The 14,220-nt window shown below is 46.1% G+C and overlaps 3 protein-coding genes and 1 non-coding gene across 5 annotated transcripts; 2 read left to right on the forward strand and 2 right to left on the reverse strand.

Moving 5' to 3' along the window:
• Positions 1-3,438: 3,438 nt before the first annotated feature.
• LOC127769461 (protein FAR1-RELATED SEQUENCE 11) lies at positions 3,439-6,869 on the forward strand. Of its 2 annotated transcripts, XM_052295047.1 has the most exons (4): positions 3,439-4,715; positions 4,832-5,278; positions 5,495-5,554; positions 5,645-6,869. In XM_052295047.1, exons 1-4 carry the CDS (start codon positions 3,708-3,710, stop codon positions 6,263-6,265), a joined length of 2,136 nt encoding a protein of 711 aa, XP_052151007.1. In that variant the 5' UTR covers positions 3,439-3,707; the 3' UTR covers positions 6,266-6,869. The 2 variants fall into 2 exon arrangements, with proteins under 2 accessions (XP_052151007.1, XP_052151008.1); XM_052295048.1 differs by lacking the exon at positions 5,495-5,554.
• TRNAK-UUU (transfer RNA lysine (anticodon UUU)) lies at positions 6,589-6,661 on the forward strand. Its single transcript has one exon. It is a non-coding gene; the product is annotated as a tRNA-Lys (tRNA).
• Positions 6,870-7,318: 449 nt separating the features above from the next.
• On the reverse strand, positions 7,319-8,178 carry LOC127771898 (uncharacterized). Its single transcript, XM_052297845.1, has one exon. It carries the CDS (start codon positions 8,102-8,104, stop codon positions 7,613-7,615), a length of 492 nt encoding a protein of 163 aa, XP_052153805.1. The 5' UTR covers positions 8,105-8,178; the 3' UTR covers positions 7,319-7,612.
• Positions 8,179-11,214: 3,036 nt separating this feature from the next.
• LOC127771567 (endoglucanase 11) lies at positions 11,215-13,843 on the reverse strand. Its single transcript, XM_052297491.1, has 4 exons — positions 13,577-13,843; positions 12,837-13,493; positions 12,273-12,548; positions 11,215-11,806 (listed from the first exon to the last, which is right to left on the reverse strand). Exons 1-4 carry the CDS (start codon positions 13,841-13,843, stop codon positions 11,474-11,476), a joined length of 1,533 nt encoding a protein of 510 aa, XP_052153451.1. The 3' UTR covers positions 11,215-11,473.
• Positions 13,844-14,220: the final 377 nt, after the last annotated feature.

The following is a 14,220-nucleotide window of genomic DNA, read 5'->3' on the forward strand; positions in this document are numbered from 1 at the left end:
AGAGCTCAACCAGGTGCTTGGGGACACGGCAGTTACGAGACCAATGCCCTCTGCCTCCACATCTATAGCAGTTATCCTGCTTTACCCCAGATGATTCACCTGTAACCTTCTTGAGTTCGCCTTTACCTCTGGGTTTACCCTTGTTCTTGCCCTTGAATATGATACTTCCCTTACCTTTCCCTTTCTTCTCACCATGGCCTCTTTTACGGCCATGTGAGTTTCCAACAACATTGGCGTGTGCTTTGGGCACTGCCATAGACCCAGTGGGTCGAGCAGAATGATTCTTTAGAAGAACCTCATTCTGCCTTTCTGCAACTAACAGGACTGAAATAAGATCAGAGTACTTCGGGTACTTTGAGTTCCTGTATTGCTGTTGCAGCACTATGTTGTTGGGCTGAAAGGTAGATAAGGTTTTCTCGATCATCTCAGCGTCAGTGATCTTCTGGCCACATAAACGCAACTGAGAAATGATCCTATGTAGGGCAGAGTTATACGCTGCCACAGACTTGTAGTCTTGGAAGCGTAGGGTGATCCAGTCATGTTGTGCTTGTGGGAGCACAATTGACCCTTGCTGGTCAAAGCGATCCTTCAGGGATTGCCATAATACCAGTGGATCTTTCTCGGTCATATACTCAGACTTCAGGTCTGGGTGGAGATGGTGGCGCAAGAAATGCAATGCCTTTGCTTTCTCGACCTTCGTAGACTCCACAGTGCCAACTTCGGGCAGCACAATAGTATGATCGAGACCCATGGAGTCGAGTTTAATCTCAACGTCCAATGCCCAAGTGAGGTAGTTACTACCATCCAAGGCAAGCTCGGCGAATTCCTTCTTTGCTATGTCCGACATGTCCTGCAACAACATTTGGTATTTACGACAGGTAAATACGATGTGCAGGGTCGACATGAATTGGTCATGCGTAATCTTCAGGATTACTAGTGTGTGTAATCTTCAAGATTATCACACAGTTTCCCATAGAATCTTTCCTAGCAAATTAACTTAAGTAATCTTCAGGATTACAGATTGCTTGATTAAATATTATCAATCATGCTAGGAAATCAATTTCATAACAATAAAATAAATGTTATGAAAGTCATGCAAACAGCAAAGTAAGCATGTAAAACAAAACGAAGAGTATACATGGGCACAACTTCATGTATATTGTGCAGACTGTAAAAAGTAAGATAAACCATATAGTACTTTCCCCACTATGAGCCCACGCTTCATGGACAGAGCCGACCTTAGTGGCATCAAGGGCCCATATGGGTGATGTCCATAAAACAAAGGGCATCCATAACGACACTTCAGGGTCGTGCAGAAGGTTTGTTTGCTTCCGATATTTGGTGGCAACAGCGGCAGAGCTGTCCATTAAGTTGCCATGCCGGTGCTTCAGGCACCTACATCACCTCTAGCATTTGGGCGATAACGGCGGCAGAGCCGCCATTGTGTTATCGAATAGTGCTAAGAGGATGTACCATCTCAAGCCTTTGGACGGTAACGGCGGCAGAACTGCCATCATGTTACCGAGCGTTGCTGAGAGAATGTATCAACTCTAGCAATTGGACGATAACGGCGGCAGAGCCGCCATCATGTTATCGTGTATTGCTGAGAGGATATCGGAGGATCATGTTATCATGTTACCATGCTCTTCTGCTTATTTCAACTATAGCAGAAGAATGATTTGCATATAAAGAGCAAGATGATCAGTAGAAACTGATTTCTCACCTGTTTACCTTTTTAGCACGGTAAAGTCTCGTGCTGATAAAGTGTTGAGAAACCAATCGATTCTACTGATCAGCACACAAGCAAACCAAACACAGAGTTGTGGAACACAGGAAGTATGAGCGAGTGGAAGCTTTATTTCTTCTGGATTTGAGTACAAGCTACAAGAGGAGAAGCATGAGACCGAAGATCGATTGTTCTTGCCTTGGACCTTCTGGGCCCTATTTATAGGCGGAGGAGGGTGGAGGCTTACGTCGTAAGCCTTGGACCTTCTGGCTTGCGTCGTAAGCCGGCTTACGTCGTAAGCTGGCTTCTCTTGTAAGCTGGCTTCCTCTGTAAGCTGGCTTGCGCCGTAAGCTGGCTTCCTTTGTAAGCTGGCTTCTAGCGTAAGCTTTCTTCTGTAGTAAGCTTCCCACTCATAATTTAATTCGTCCATAATAAGATAGGTTTCATAACATTTTGAATATATTTATGTCTCTACTGAGGGATATTGTGCGTAGCTTATGCATGCTTTTAGTTTTTAAATATTTTCAGTGGTTGATTAAGACTGTTAAAATATTTTTGTCTCTATCATACTATTATGTTATGAATTTTTTAAAAAATATTCAGGTAATTAATGTCAATATCATCTTGTTAATAATGAATTAATTATGCAATATCATCTTGGTAAATAAGTTGTATTTCTTGCTCCCGCTACATGCATTTAATAGGACAGAGTTTATGCAAATTACAATTGCTCCTAAAGTTACAAATAAAAAACAAATCTAATTGTTAAGGGTTAAAGAATTACCTTCCGTCTTCATAAATCAGTACGCTCAATATCCACACCAAATATTGGATGTATATATGAGTCTTGTTTGTGTTTTCAGTTTCTTTATATAGGTTGAGAAGATGTTTGTATCCTACTTGGACATGTAATTCTTATTCTTGGATTATGTATGTAATTCCTGCGTCGTAATTCGAGCCATGTAATTGTATGACTCTATTTGGGATTCAATATTTCCATGTGGCAAACCGGGAAAAAAAAAGGGAAACCGGGCAAAAAAAAACGCGTGAAAAAAAAAGAATCGAACAAAAAAAACCGCGTGTGCGAAAAAAACCGGGAAGAAAAAACAAAAAATGAATCGGACAAAAAAAACCACGTGAGAAAAAAACCGGACAAAAAAACCGCCCGTGAGGGAAAAAACCGCGTGCGGTAAAAAAACCTCCCGTGAGGAAAAAAACCGTGTGCGGTAAAAAAAAACGACGGACGAAAAAAACCATCGGAAGCCTTGCGTATTTTTTAAGTAGGTATAGATAGGTTGGATTTAGACAATTTTTGTTAATTCGGTCTTTTTCGAACTATTCGATTAACCGAGGAGACTAACCGAATTGACCGAATAAAATTCGGTCTTTCACTACCTAGAACCAAATTGATGACTGAATTTCTCGGTCTCGGTCTTTTCGATCTCGTCTTTTCGGTTCGGTCTTTTTCTACCTACCCCTAGGGGTGTGTTTGGATAATGAGAAATGGGGAGTGGGATTGAGACGGGGAAATGAATGAAGGGTTAGGATTAAATGAAAGAGGGAGAATGAATGGTTAGGATTTAAAGATGTCTTTTGGTGGGTGGAAAATCATTTCCCAAACCCATTAGCCAAACTCTGCCTAGGTGATACACACTGTTACTGCGTTGGACGGACGACGGAGTGGAAGAGTGGAACGGAAGAGGCGGAGGGCGCTTGGCGGGCTTGGGATTGCAGATGCTACTGGGCCGGATCGAGCCCAACGCCACAGTTTCTTCTCGTCACAACTTCCAATTTCCCATCGCCCCGTCGCCGACTCGCCGTCTCCTTCTCCGGCTACGGCGGTCGCCGCCGGCGGTACCACTCGTCAAGTTCATCTTCTCCCTCTCCCTCTCTCTCCTCTCGCTCTCCGATCCTCTCCAATTCTGGATTGCTGCTTTCCCCCGTCGCTGCCCCCGCCAGTCCCGAATCCACAGATGCCAGGATGATGCCCGCGGGATCGGCATCCCTTCTCCTCGAGTGCTACGGCGGCGACCCTCCTCTTTCCTCCATGGAGGGGACCAGCAGCGGCGAGGAGGTCGAGGACGGGACGGGTCCCTCGCCGGAGGCGGAGGAGGACGACGACCCGGCGCCGTACGTCGGGCAGAGGTTCCCGACGCACGACGCGGCGCACGAGCTCTACAGCGGGTTCGCGAGGCGGCGCGGGTTCTCGATCCGCCGCCACCGGACGGAGGGGAAGGACGGGGTGGGGAGGGGCCTGACGAGGAGGTACTTCGTGTGCCACCGCGCCGGGAACCCGCCGGCGAAGCCCTTCGCCGCCGGCGCCGGCGACAGGCCGCAGAGGAACCGGCGGTCCTCCCGCTGCGGGTGCAAGGCGTACATGCGCATCGGCAGGAGCGCCATCGCCGCCGCGGCCGCGGGGGAGGCGGAGGGGGAGTGGCGGGTCACGGGCTTCTCCAACCACCACAACCACGAGCTCCTGGGTCAGGACCAGGTCCGCCTCCTCCCGGCGTACCGCGTCGTCTCCGGGGACGACAGGGACCGGATCCTGATGCTCGCCAGGTCCGGGATCTCCGTGCAGCAGATGATGAGGATCATGGAGCTGGAGAGGCGCGTCGAGCCGGGCAATCTGCCCTTCACAGAGAAGGATGTGAGGAACCTCATCCAGTCGTGCAGGAAGTCTGATCAGGAGGAGAGCGTCGATCTGATCAAAATGTGCAGAAGATTTCAGGAGAAGGACCCCGATTTCAAGTATGAATTCACCAAAGGCGCGAGCAACCGCGTCGAGAACGTTGCCTGGTCGTTTGCATCGTCGGTTCAGTCGTATGAGATGTTTGGTGATGCTGTTGTATTCGACACGACACATCGGTTGCCTGCTCTGGACATGCTGCTTGGTATTTGGGTTGGATTGAACAATCATGGGATGCCTTGCTTCTTTGGTTGCGCTCTTCTAAGGGAGGAAAGTCTGCAATCCTATGCATGGGCATTAAAGGTATAAAACATTCAGGGTGAAAACTCACAGTACACTTTTTAATATCCTGTTAGCAAGTACTAAGTACTTTTTTTTTTGTTTTGAAAAAAACATTAGCAAGTCTTTCTTGTTGACAGGTATTTCTCAACTTCATGAACAGAAAGGCTCCGCTGACAATATTGACGGATGAAAATATGTACCTCAAGGAAGCAATTGAAAAGGAGCTTCCAGGCACAAAGCAAGCCCTCTGCATATGGCTTATCGCAGCCAGGTTCCCATCTTGGTTTGATGCAGTTCTTGGCGAACGGTACAATAGCTGGAAAGATGAGTTCGATAGGTTGTATAACATGGAAAGCACAATGGAGTTTGATCTTGGGTGGAATGACATGATGAACAGCTATGGACTACATGGGAATGGGCACATTGCTAGTCTGTTTGCATCACGAACTCTCTGGGCATTACCATATTTGAGAGGGCAGTTTTTCGCAGGACTGCTTGCTTCTCCAGAAACTTCAAAGTCAATTAGTGTCTTCATTCAGCGATTCTCGAGTGCTCAGACTCGCCTAGCCCATTTCATTGAGCAGGTGAGCTTGTAAAGATTCACAAATGACTTTTTTGTGTGTGTGTGTTTGACTTTGATCCTAGAATTATGCCTTTTTATTTACGATTCCCTTCTTACTGCCCCAAGGCAGCTTACTCATACATGCTTGGTAGTATAGAAGCCTTTTTTTGTGCTTCCTCATCGTTACTTTGTGTAAATTAAAAGGCGTAATGCATTATACTGCTCATGTTTTGCATAGGTCGCAGTCGTTGCCGAGTATAAAGACCAAGCTGGGAGGCAACTTACTCATACATGCTTGGTAGTATAGAAGCCTTTTTTTGTGCTTCCTCATCGTTACTTTGTGTAAATTAAAAGGCGTAATGCATTATACTGCTCATGTTTTGCATAGGTCGCAGTCGTTGCCGAGTATAAAGACCAAGCTGGGAGGCAACAAATGATGCAACACAATCTGCAAAGCATAACCCTCAAGACTGCAACTCCAATGGAAAGGCATGCGGCTGCAGTTCTCACTCCTTATGCCTTCTCTAAGCTACAAGATGAGCTTGTTGTGGCTTGTCAATATGCATCATTCCACTTGGAAGGGAATGTCTTTCTGGTCCGTCATCATACCAAGACAGAAGACGGTGGGTGCAATGTGACATGGAGCCAAAGAGAGGAGCTAATTTCTTGCAGCTGCAATATGTTTGAGTCTGCAGGGATCCTCTGCCGGCATGCCCTCCGTGTGCTCTCGACCCTCAACTACTTTCAGATCCCGGACCATTATCTCCCTCCTCGATGGCGTAGAACCTGGCCATCACCTTCCAAGGCCTTGAATGGTGCTTATTTCGACGAGTCGCCTGAGATTGGGAGAGTGAAGGCATTGCAGTCCATGGTGTCAGCTCTGGTGAGCGAAGCTTCCAAATCTACCGAGCGGATGGATATCGCGACGCGGGAGGTCTCTGCCCTGTTGTCGCGGATGAGGCAGCAACCTGTTGTCATGCACGTTTCAGGTGATGGTGTTCACAAGTAGGGGTAGCTAAACCGTGCACTCCTCCATGAGTGAGTGACGACTGACAGCTTTAGACCTGTTAGGCTGGTGTAATGCCGATGCTGTTTTCCCCTTCATTTTTAGGTACATTTTGGTAGATTTTTTAGGGATAACCATTTCTTTAGACGCAATTCTGCCCAGTTTTTCAGGGTGACCATTTCTCACCCGCATACCTTTTGCTATGCACACATCTTGCCCATATATCTAGTACCCTAGTCATTGCAATTGGAGCTTCATGGTGTGCTTTCACGCAAAATGGAAGTGAATGTCAATAATTAGCTTATGTGGTTAAACCATTCGTGCCAGCCGTCTTAGCTCAGCCGGTAGAGCGCATGGCTTTTAACCATGTGGTCGTGGGTTCGATTCCCACAGACGGCGTTCAATTTGATTTTTTTTTTACTACCTCCGTCCTAAAAAAAAATTGCATTTTTAGCTCCAAGTCTTTACCCCACAAAAATTGTATTTGTAGCTATATAGGGCCTAGCAAATTGATTGATCTAGATAAGATTCCTAATACGAGCAACAAATTTTTGGTGCCAAATCCATTTGGCGCTAAAGCATGAAATTTGGGCTGTTAATGCTTGTAATTAAGTATGCTAATTATATAGGTTAATTCTCTCAAACTTCCTTTTAATCATTTGTATATATGGAATGTGTGTATGTAGTGGGTTCATTAAATAAGGCCATTGTGGTCATTTTCCAATCATACTGTTTTGTCCTAAATTAGCTAGAAATACAATTTTTATGGGACGGAGGGAGTACCTTTTTGGTCATTCAGTTAAGCTGATGTTTATTGGTCATCAGTTAAGTTAAAACTGAATATCATTATCAGATCATTCAAAATAAATCTTTCCTTTTTGGTCATTTAGTTAAGCTGATATTTTATTTTGGTCATCAATTAAGTCGAAACTGAACATCATCATCAGAACATTCAGTCATTCAGTTAAGCTGATGTTTTTTGGTCATCAGTTAAGTTAAAACTGAATATCATCATCTGAACATTCAAAATAAATCTTTTTCTTTTTGGTCATTTAGTTAAGCTGATAACTTTTTGGTCATCAGATAAGTCATAACTGAATATCATCATCAGAACATTCAAAATAAATCTTTACCAGCAGAGTGACAAAATCAGTACTAGGCTACTAGCACTGATTCAATCTTTCCTGGCACAGTGACAAAAAAAAGAGAGAGTACTTGGCACTGATTTATAGCGTTTAATCGTGTGTGTAATCTTATGAACAAGTGTTGTTCACAGGAACAAGTACACCAACCCTGTCCTAGCAAATAGCAACGAACTAACTGCTCTAGAAACCAAAGGCTAATCAAGAATCATCCATCGCTCGCCGTCGCCGGCGTCGCCGCGCCGGCGATGCAGCGGGGGCTGGACTTGAACCCGGCGGCCGGGAACGACTTCTTGATCGGGCCGAGGCTGACGGTGACCTCCCCGCCGGCCACCTCGACGGCGGTGACGGGCACCCAGGCGAACAGCACGCGGACGCGGACGCCCCCGAGCCCCGTGGCCCGCCCGGGCGCCACCGCGCCGGAGAGCTTGACGCCGTAGCCGACGCGGTAGCCGCCGGCCTCGGCCACGCAGCCGCCGTCGAGGAAGAGCTGGAAGGAGCCGTCGTCGTGGAGGAGGTACCGCCGGGCGGTGGCCGGGAGCAGAGCGCGCGGGAGGCCGAACCGGTCCATGAGCTCCGGCACCGTCGGCGGGTCGTAGGGCCCCGCGGCGGATTCGGCGGCGGAGGCGGAGGCGGTAGGGACGACGAGGGCGGCGATGAGGAGGAAGGTGGAGGCCGCCGCCGCCGCCATGCGGACCATTGGGGATTGGCGGTTGCTTGTTTTGGGCGTTGGGTTTTTTCCTTTTTGACACGTTGGGCAGATTTTGGTTAGATGACCGAAGGAACTCTTTTTATTCCACTAGACTACTAGAGTAGTTGGGTCCCAGGAGAAGGCTCAAATGCTGAGGAACCTTGAGATATTCTGTTTAGGGGGTGTTTAGATACAGAGGAGTAATGTTTTGGCGTGTCACTCGGATATACGGACACATATTTCAAGTATTAAACGCAGTTTAATAATAAAAAACAAATTATATAATCCGCATGTAAACTGCGAGATGAATTTATTAAGGTTAATTAATCCGTTATTAGCAAATGTTTACTGTAGCACCACATTATCAAATCATGACGCAATTAGGCTTAAGAGATTCGTCCAAAATGAATGAAAGAGATGAAGAAGAAATTAAAATCTAAAATGGAAGAAAGGGAGAATGAGAAATATTTTCAATTTTTTATGTTCAACTTTTTAACTTTTAGACATATGTTTGAGTATTTTGTTATATTAAAAAACAATATTATCAATTATTTTGTTGTAATTTATTTTTATCACTAAATGTACTTTTAGCATATAAGAAAAGATGAATGGTTAACGGCATCAAACATAAATCGAATGGCGTAGTACAGTATAAGCAATGTCCAAACTGATTTGGTCCAGTTTTAATAAGCCAAATGAACTTGATACTATATTAACATACCAATTTCCCTTGCAACCATGTGCAATTTTAGGCCCTATTTATTTAGGCTTATAAATCAACTTATAAGCTTAAAATTCTAACCTTAAACAAATGAATAGCTTCTAAAAAAAACACACAAGTCACTATTACACTAGTTAGGTTGAAGTAGCTTTTTTTTCATATAAATAGTGGAAATAGGACTCCACCATTAAACTCTTAAACTTAAGGTTTAAAAGGCAACAATTTATAAACCATATAAGACAAAACATTGACTTAAAAATCTAAGACAATAAATCTAAGCTCAAACCAAGAGAACCTTAAGGTTGCGTTCTAAAGTGAGTTTCGGGTAGGCTAGTTCCTCATTTACCGTGAATACGTTTCCAAATACTGAACGGTGTGTTTCATATAAAAATTTTCTATTTAAAAGTCTTTTTTTTCAAAATAAATCTATTTTTAAAATTATAATAATTAATTCTTAATTGATCGCGTGTTGATCGTCAGCCGCACTTTCGTGCCACAATTAAGCTAATTTAGCAACAACTTCAAACGGACCCTAATCGTCCATTTTTTTTAGTCTAATGGTTCAAAGTGATTGCTACTTGGTAGTTTGGTACTGCTGTAGAATTCCCCGATTAGTGTTTTTGCAATGTACAATGCAGATATTGTCCCTCCATTTCTGATCGATCCCATGATGCGTATTGTATCCTCCCCTTCGAAACAAACGAACTATATAGAAATATTATAAAATTTAAATTCTATATAAAAATTTTCTATTTGGCCCTTTGAAACAAAAGGAGTGGGGCTCTTCAAATCCTATAAATTAAATTCCTAAGGATTAATTCAATGCATAAATATTTTGGAGAAAAGTTAGCCAAAGTTTCAACCTCTTAAAAAATTTTCTTTAAGTCTATGTCTCTGATCCGATTTTGGTCTATTCAAATGACCATTCACATGCTTTGAAATTCTCCGTTTGACAATTATAGTTATGTGAAAAAACTATATTTTTTTCTAACATTATGTTTTTTTTTCTTAATCCCACGTTTCAAAGGAGCCCAAGGTGTGTTCTTTTCTCCCCTTTTCCAACTTCACTCCATTGTTTCCTGTGAGCACATTTTCCAAACTACTAAATGTTGTTCTTTTTACAAAATAAATTCTATAGAAAAATGCTTTAAAATCATATTATTCTATTTTTTTAACTAATACTTAATTAATTATGCGCTAATCCACTGCTCGAGGAGGAAATATTTTCAACCCCTGAAAAGAACGAAGACTAATTATAATCACAATAGCAACCGCATAAAAGTAGGTTGCTACTTGCTTGTGCATCAGGCTTTTTTTTTTTGCAAGATCTTTGATGGGCAAATCAAGTATGCCTTACTACTTAGGCCCCGTTTATTTTCCCAAATTTTTTTCCCAAAAACATCACATCGAATCTTTAAACACATGCATAAAGCATTAAATATAGATAAATAAAAAACTAATTACACAGTTAGGGGGGAAATTGCGAGACGAATCTTTTGAGTATAATTAGTCCATGATTAGCCATAAATGCTACAGTAACCCACATGTGCTAATGACGGATTAATTAGGCTCAAAAGATTCGTCTCGCGGTTTTCTGACGAGTTATGAAATTAGTTTTTTCATTCATATCCGAAAAGCCCTTCTGATATCCGGTCAAACATCCAATGTGACACCTAATTTTTTTTTTCGCGAACTAAACAGGCCCTTATTGGCATATGAGCACCACTTACCCTTGGCCTTATATCAGGGGGCAGTCATGAGTCATTTGCAGAATATGTTGCTAGCTGATACATTGCGGATACTTACATGTGGGAGTTTCCGTTCCTTTCCAATATAAGGAGTGGATAAAGTTTTGGATATTCCTGGTACGCTTTTTAAACTGCTAAACGGTGTGTTTCGTGCAAAAACTTTTTATATAAAAATTATTATCAAATATTAGATTAATCTATTTTTTTAAGTTTGTAATAATTAAAACTCAATTAATCACACGTTATTATCATCTCATTTTATATGAAACACTTAATCTTCATCTTTATTTTCAGGATATTAGAGTAACTGTTGTTTGTAAATGGTCTGTTCTTTCAACCATAGTGGGAGCAATTAAAGTGTTTGATTTAAGAAGATCTGCTGATTGCAGTGATGCTGGTGTGAATTGATGACCTCTGGGATATTCCACGTGTTGATTTCCTTTGGTTGGCAGGGGAACATGACAAGTGTCCAACTGTCCATCTCTCTGTTCCTGAAACCCTGGATGATCTGCAGATATTTTACTGATCATTGATCAGGAGTTCATACACTTGTCCCGATCCTATTTGCTTACCTTGCTAAACGTCTAATCCAAATTGGCGCGCGAAATGAAGAGCAGTAATTCAGACGGAATTGTCATGCCATACGGATCGGATACGGTTCCATTTCCTTCTAACGTACTTCCAAGTAATCCTCTCATCTCAACTCAGCAGGTTTGGATGTTTGATTCTACATTATCAAAGTGTCTGATCCGATCACCACATGATCTAGTGGTTAAACGAAATTAGATTGCTAAGTTCTTCAGCTTCCAGAGCAGTAGAAAATAGGAATGCAGTGAAGATACATGCACGGATCGTCGTCTTCGTCGTCGTCGTCGTCAGTGGATGGACCGATCGACGGTGGCGGCGTCGTCAGCTCCTGTTGTTGCCGGCGAAGTAGGCGAGGCAGCCGACGAGGGCGGCGTTGGTGTACGTCGTCGGCTCCGACCGGTCGTAGTCGCCGCGCTCGTCGGGGAACGCGTCGTGCTGGTCCGGCCCGCCGACGACGGCGCCGGTGTGGACGTTGGGGTTGGCGCCGCCGGCGTTGAAGTAGCCGCTGAACCCTTCCTGGCAGCCGATGTGCGCCGGGTGCGCCGCCACCGACGGCATCGACGCCCCCCTGTGGTGTATCCTCTGCGGGAACCGCGCGCCGTAGCCCACCATGTACGACATCCCCTGCGGGTTCGCGCCCAGGATGTAGTCCACCTGAGGAAAGGATGACGACGATCAGAACAAGTTCAGTATGTTGTCGAGTCTACGAGAATCGGTAGCCAAGCGTCTTTTGTTCCGTTTTAGATATTGTAATATCTATATAATTACTGGCTAGAATCTACGTGATTTGTGTTAACTTGTAGTTCAGGTCTTCAGGTGATCGTTTTTTCAAGGAGTTTGGGAGTTGTCCCACCACTCGATTTTGTTTAACGCTAAACTCATTGTTGTGTGCCTACTGGTAGAGACCGAAATGTAATTAACTATTTCTATTATTAAAAAAAAATGTTGACGAGTCCTTAGAGAAAGACGACGACGACGTGGTGCTGGATACAAATCCTCTGCAATACTGCTGATGCAAGTAACAGTGATTGACATGTGGGTCCGGACCCACACATAGTATTTGCTACTGCATCAACAGTACCGCTGACAATCCCCAGTGGTGGTGCTGGTACAGACATACCTGTTTCCTGGCGAGAGCTCGGAGGGTCTTGGTGGTGACGGGGAGGCTCTGGCAGGAGAAGGTGTGGTTGGAGACGGCCATGTACTTGGCGAACGTGGTGAGGAGGAAGCTGGCCGAGGTGACGTACTGCAGGTTGGCGTGACCGGACTTGTACATCATCCCGCCTGGCGTGTACTGCGTCGTCGACGACGGCGACCCCGGCAGGATCCTGCAGATGAAGTCCTCCGCCTGCCGCCGGAACGCGTCCAGCCTCCGATCGCCATTCACCAGCGCCCTCTGCTCGTGCCCATGCACGGACGGATGAACAATGTCAAATTTGGGAGTCAGATGTGGCTGAGTTCTTATCTCTACTTTTCCAACCCACTTTCCTCATTTTTCACTCAGTTAAACAGTATGTTTTTTATAAAAATTTTCTCTATAAAAGTTATTTTCAAAAATCATATTAATCTATTACATTAAATGCTGCTTCGTTTTGCGTGCTAGGGAGCGACGGTTCCCAACCCTCACTACCGAACACAGCCATAATGGAGGTGGTGATCGGTGAGAGCTCGCTGCGCGCCTTACCCGTGACAGGAGGACGCGCGCTCCGGCGAGCTTGTTGTCCCAGCTGAACATGTCGACGCCGTCGTTGGCGCCGAGGGAGGCGAGGTAGTCGAGGTAGGAGGCGTTCCTCGTCGCCCAGAGAAGCCACGCGGACCCCCACAGGAGCTCGTCCTGGTAGCCGGAGTAGGAGGCGTAGTAGGCGCCCACGTCGCCGCCGACGTGGTCGCTGTACTTCCCCTGGTGCCGCACGGCGAACGCCATGACGTCCCTCGCCGCCGCGAGCAGCCTCCGGGAGTACCCCGGGTCGGCGGCCCTGAGCGCCAGCGACGCGGCGGCGAGCGCCGCCGCGGTCTCGGCGGCCACGTCCGACCCGGGGCTCGACGCCGACACCGAGTACACGGCCCGTGGCGTGTCCATGTCCTCCGGCCGCTCCCAGCACCGGTGGTCGGCGTCGGGGTCGCCGACGCCGACGTAGAGCACACCCGGGGTCGCCGTCGCCGCCCTGAGGAGGTAGTCCGCCGCCCACCGCACCGCGTCGCGCGCGTCGCGGAGTACGCGCCCCCGCATCCGCCCGCCGTACTCCACGACGCCCCACGACAGCATCGTCGTCGTGAACGCCATCGGGAACCCGAACTTGACGTTGTCGCCGCCGTCGTAGTAGCCGCCGGTGAGGTCAACCTGCCACAAGTCAAAACCACAGGTCAACACGTTGACTAAAAGGTCAACACACGGGAGGGAGCAGATGCCATGAAGAACCGTACGTTCGCCGCCGAGCCGTCGGAGAGGCCGGAGTTGGACCTCCACTTGACGGCCTGGTCCGGCGGAAGGCGGCCGGACCTCTGCCCTTGGAAGAAGAGAATCGCCTTGGCGAGCGCGTCGGCGTAATCAGGGTGTCCGGCGGCGGCGGCGGCGACGACAACATGGCCGGAGAATGACAAGACGGCGGCGGCGACAAGCACGAGAGCCCGCCATGATGATGACGACGACGACGGCGACATTATCATCATCCTCGAGCAGCTCACCATCATCGTCTTCTAATCTTCTTCTACCCACTACAAACGCAACGAATGCACGATGATTTATACTGCTGCTATCGATCGACGAGCGGATGCAAATATGCATGTGGCGGTTTAGTTTATGCCATCTTCGCTCGAGATCTTGCACCGAAAACCGCGACAGGTCAGAGGCTCAGAGCGAAGCGAACGATCATGGGGTTGAAGCCTCGACAAGATCCAAGATTGCTCGCGATATATAATGATCTTTTCTGGATGATTTAGCATCTGCTTTATTGTTGCTCTGAAGCTAATCATACTGCAACTGTGCTTGCTTGGTATGTTTCTGAAGGAAAAAAAAACACTACTAATACTAGTAGGAATCTTTGATTGAAAATGGCGCGAGATGGCGG

Source organism: Oryza glaberrima, chromosome 4, assembly GCF_000147395.1.
Source record: "Oryza glaberrima chromosome 4, OglaRS2, whole genome shotgun sequence".
Lineage (NCBI taxonomy): Eukaryota > Viridiplantae > Streptophyta > Magnoliopsida > Poales > Poaceae > Oryza > Oryza glaberrima.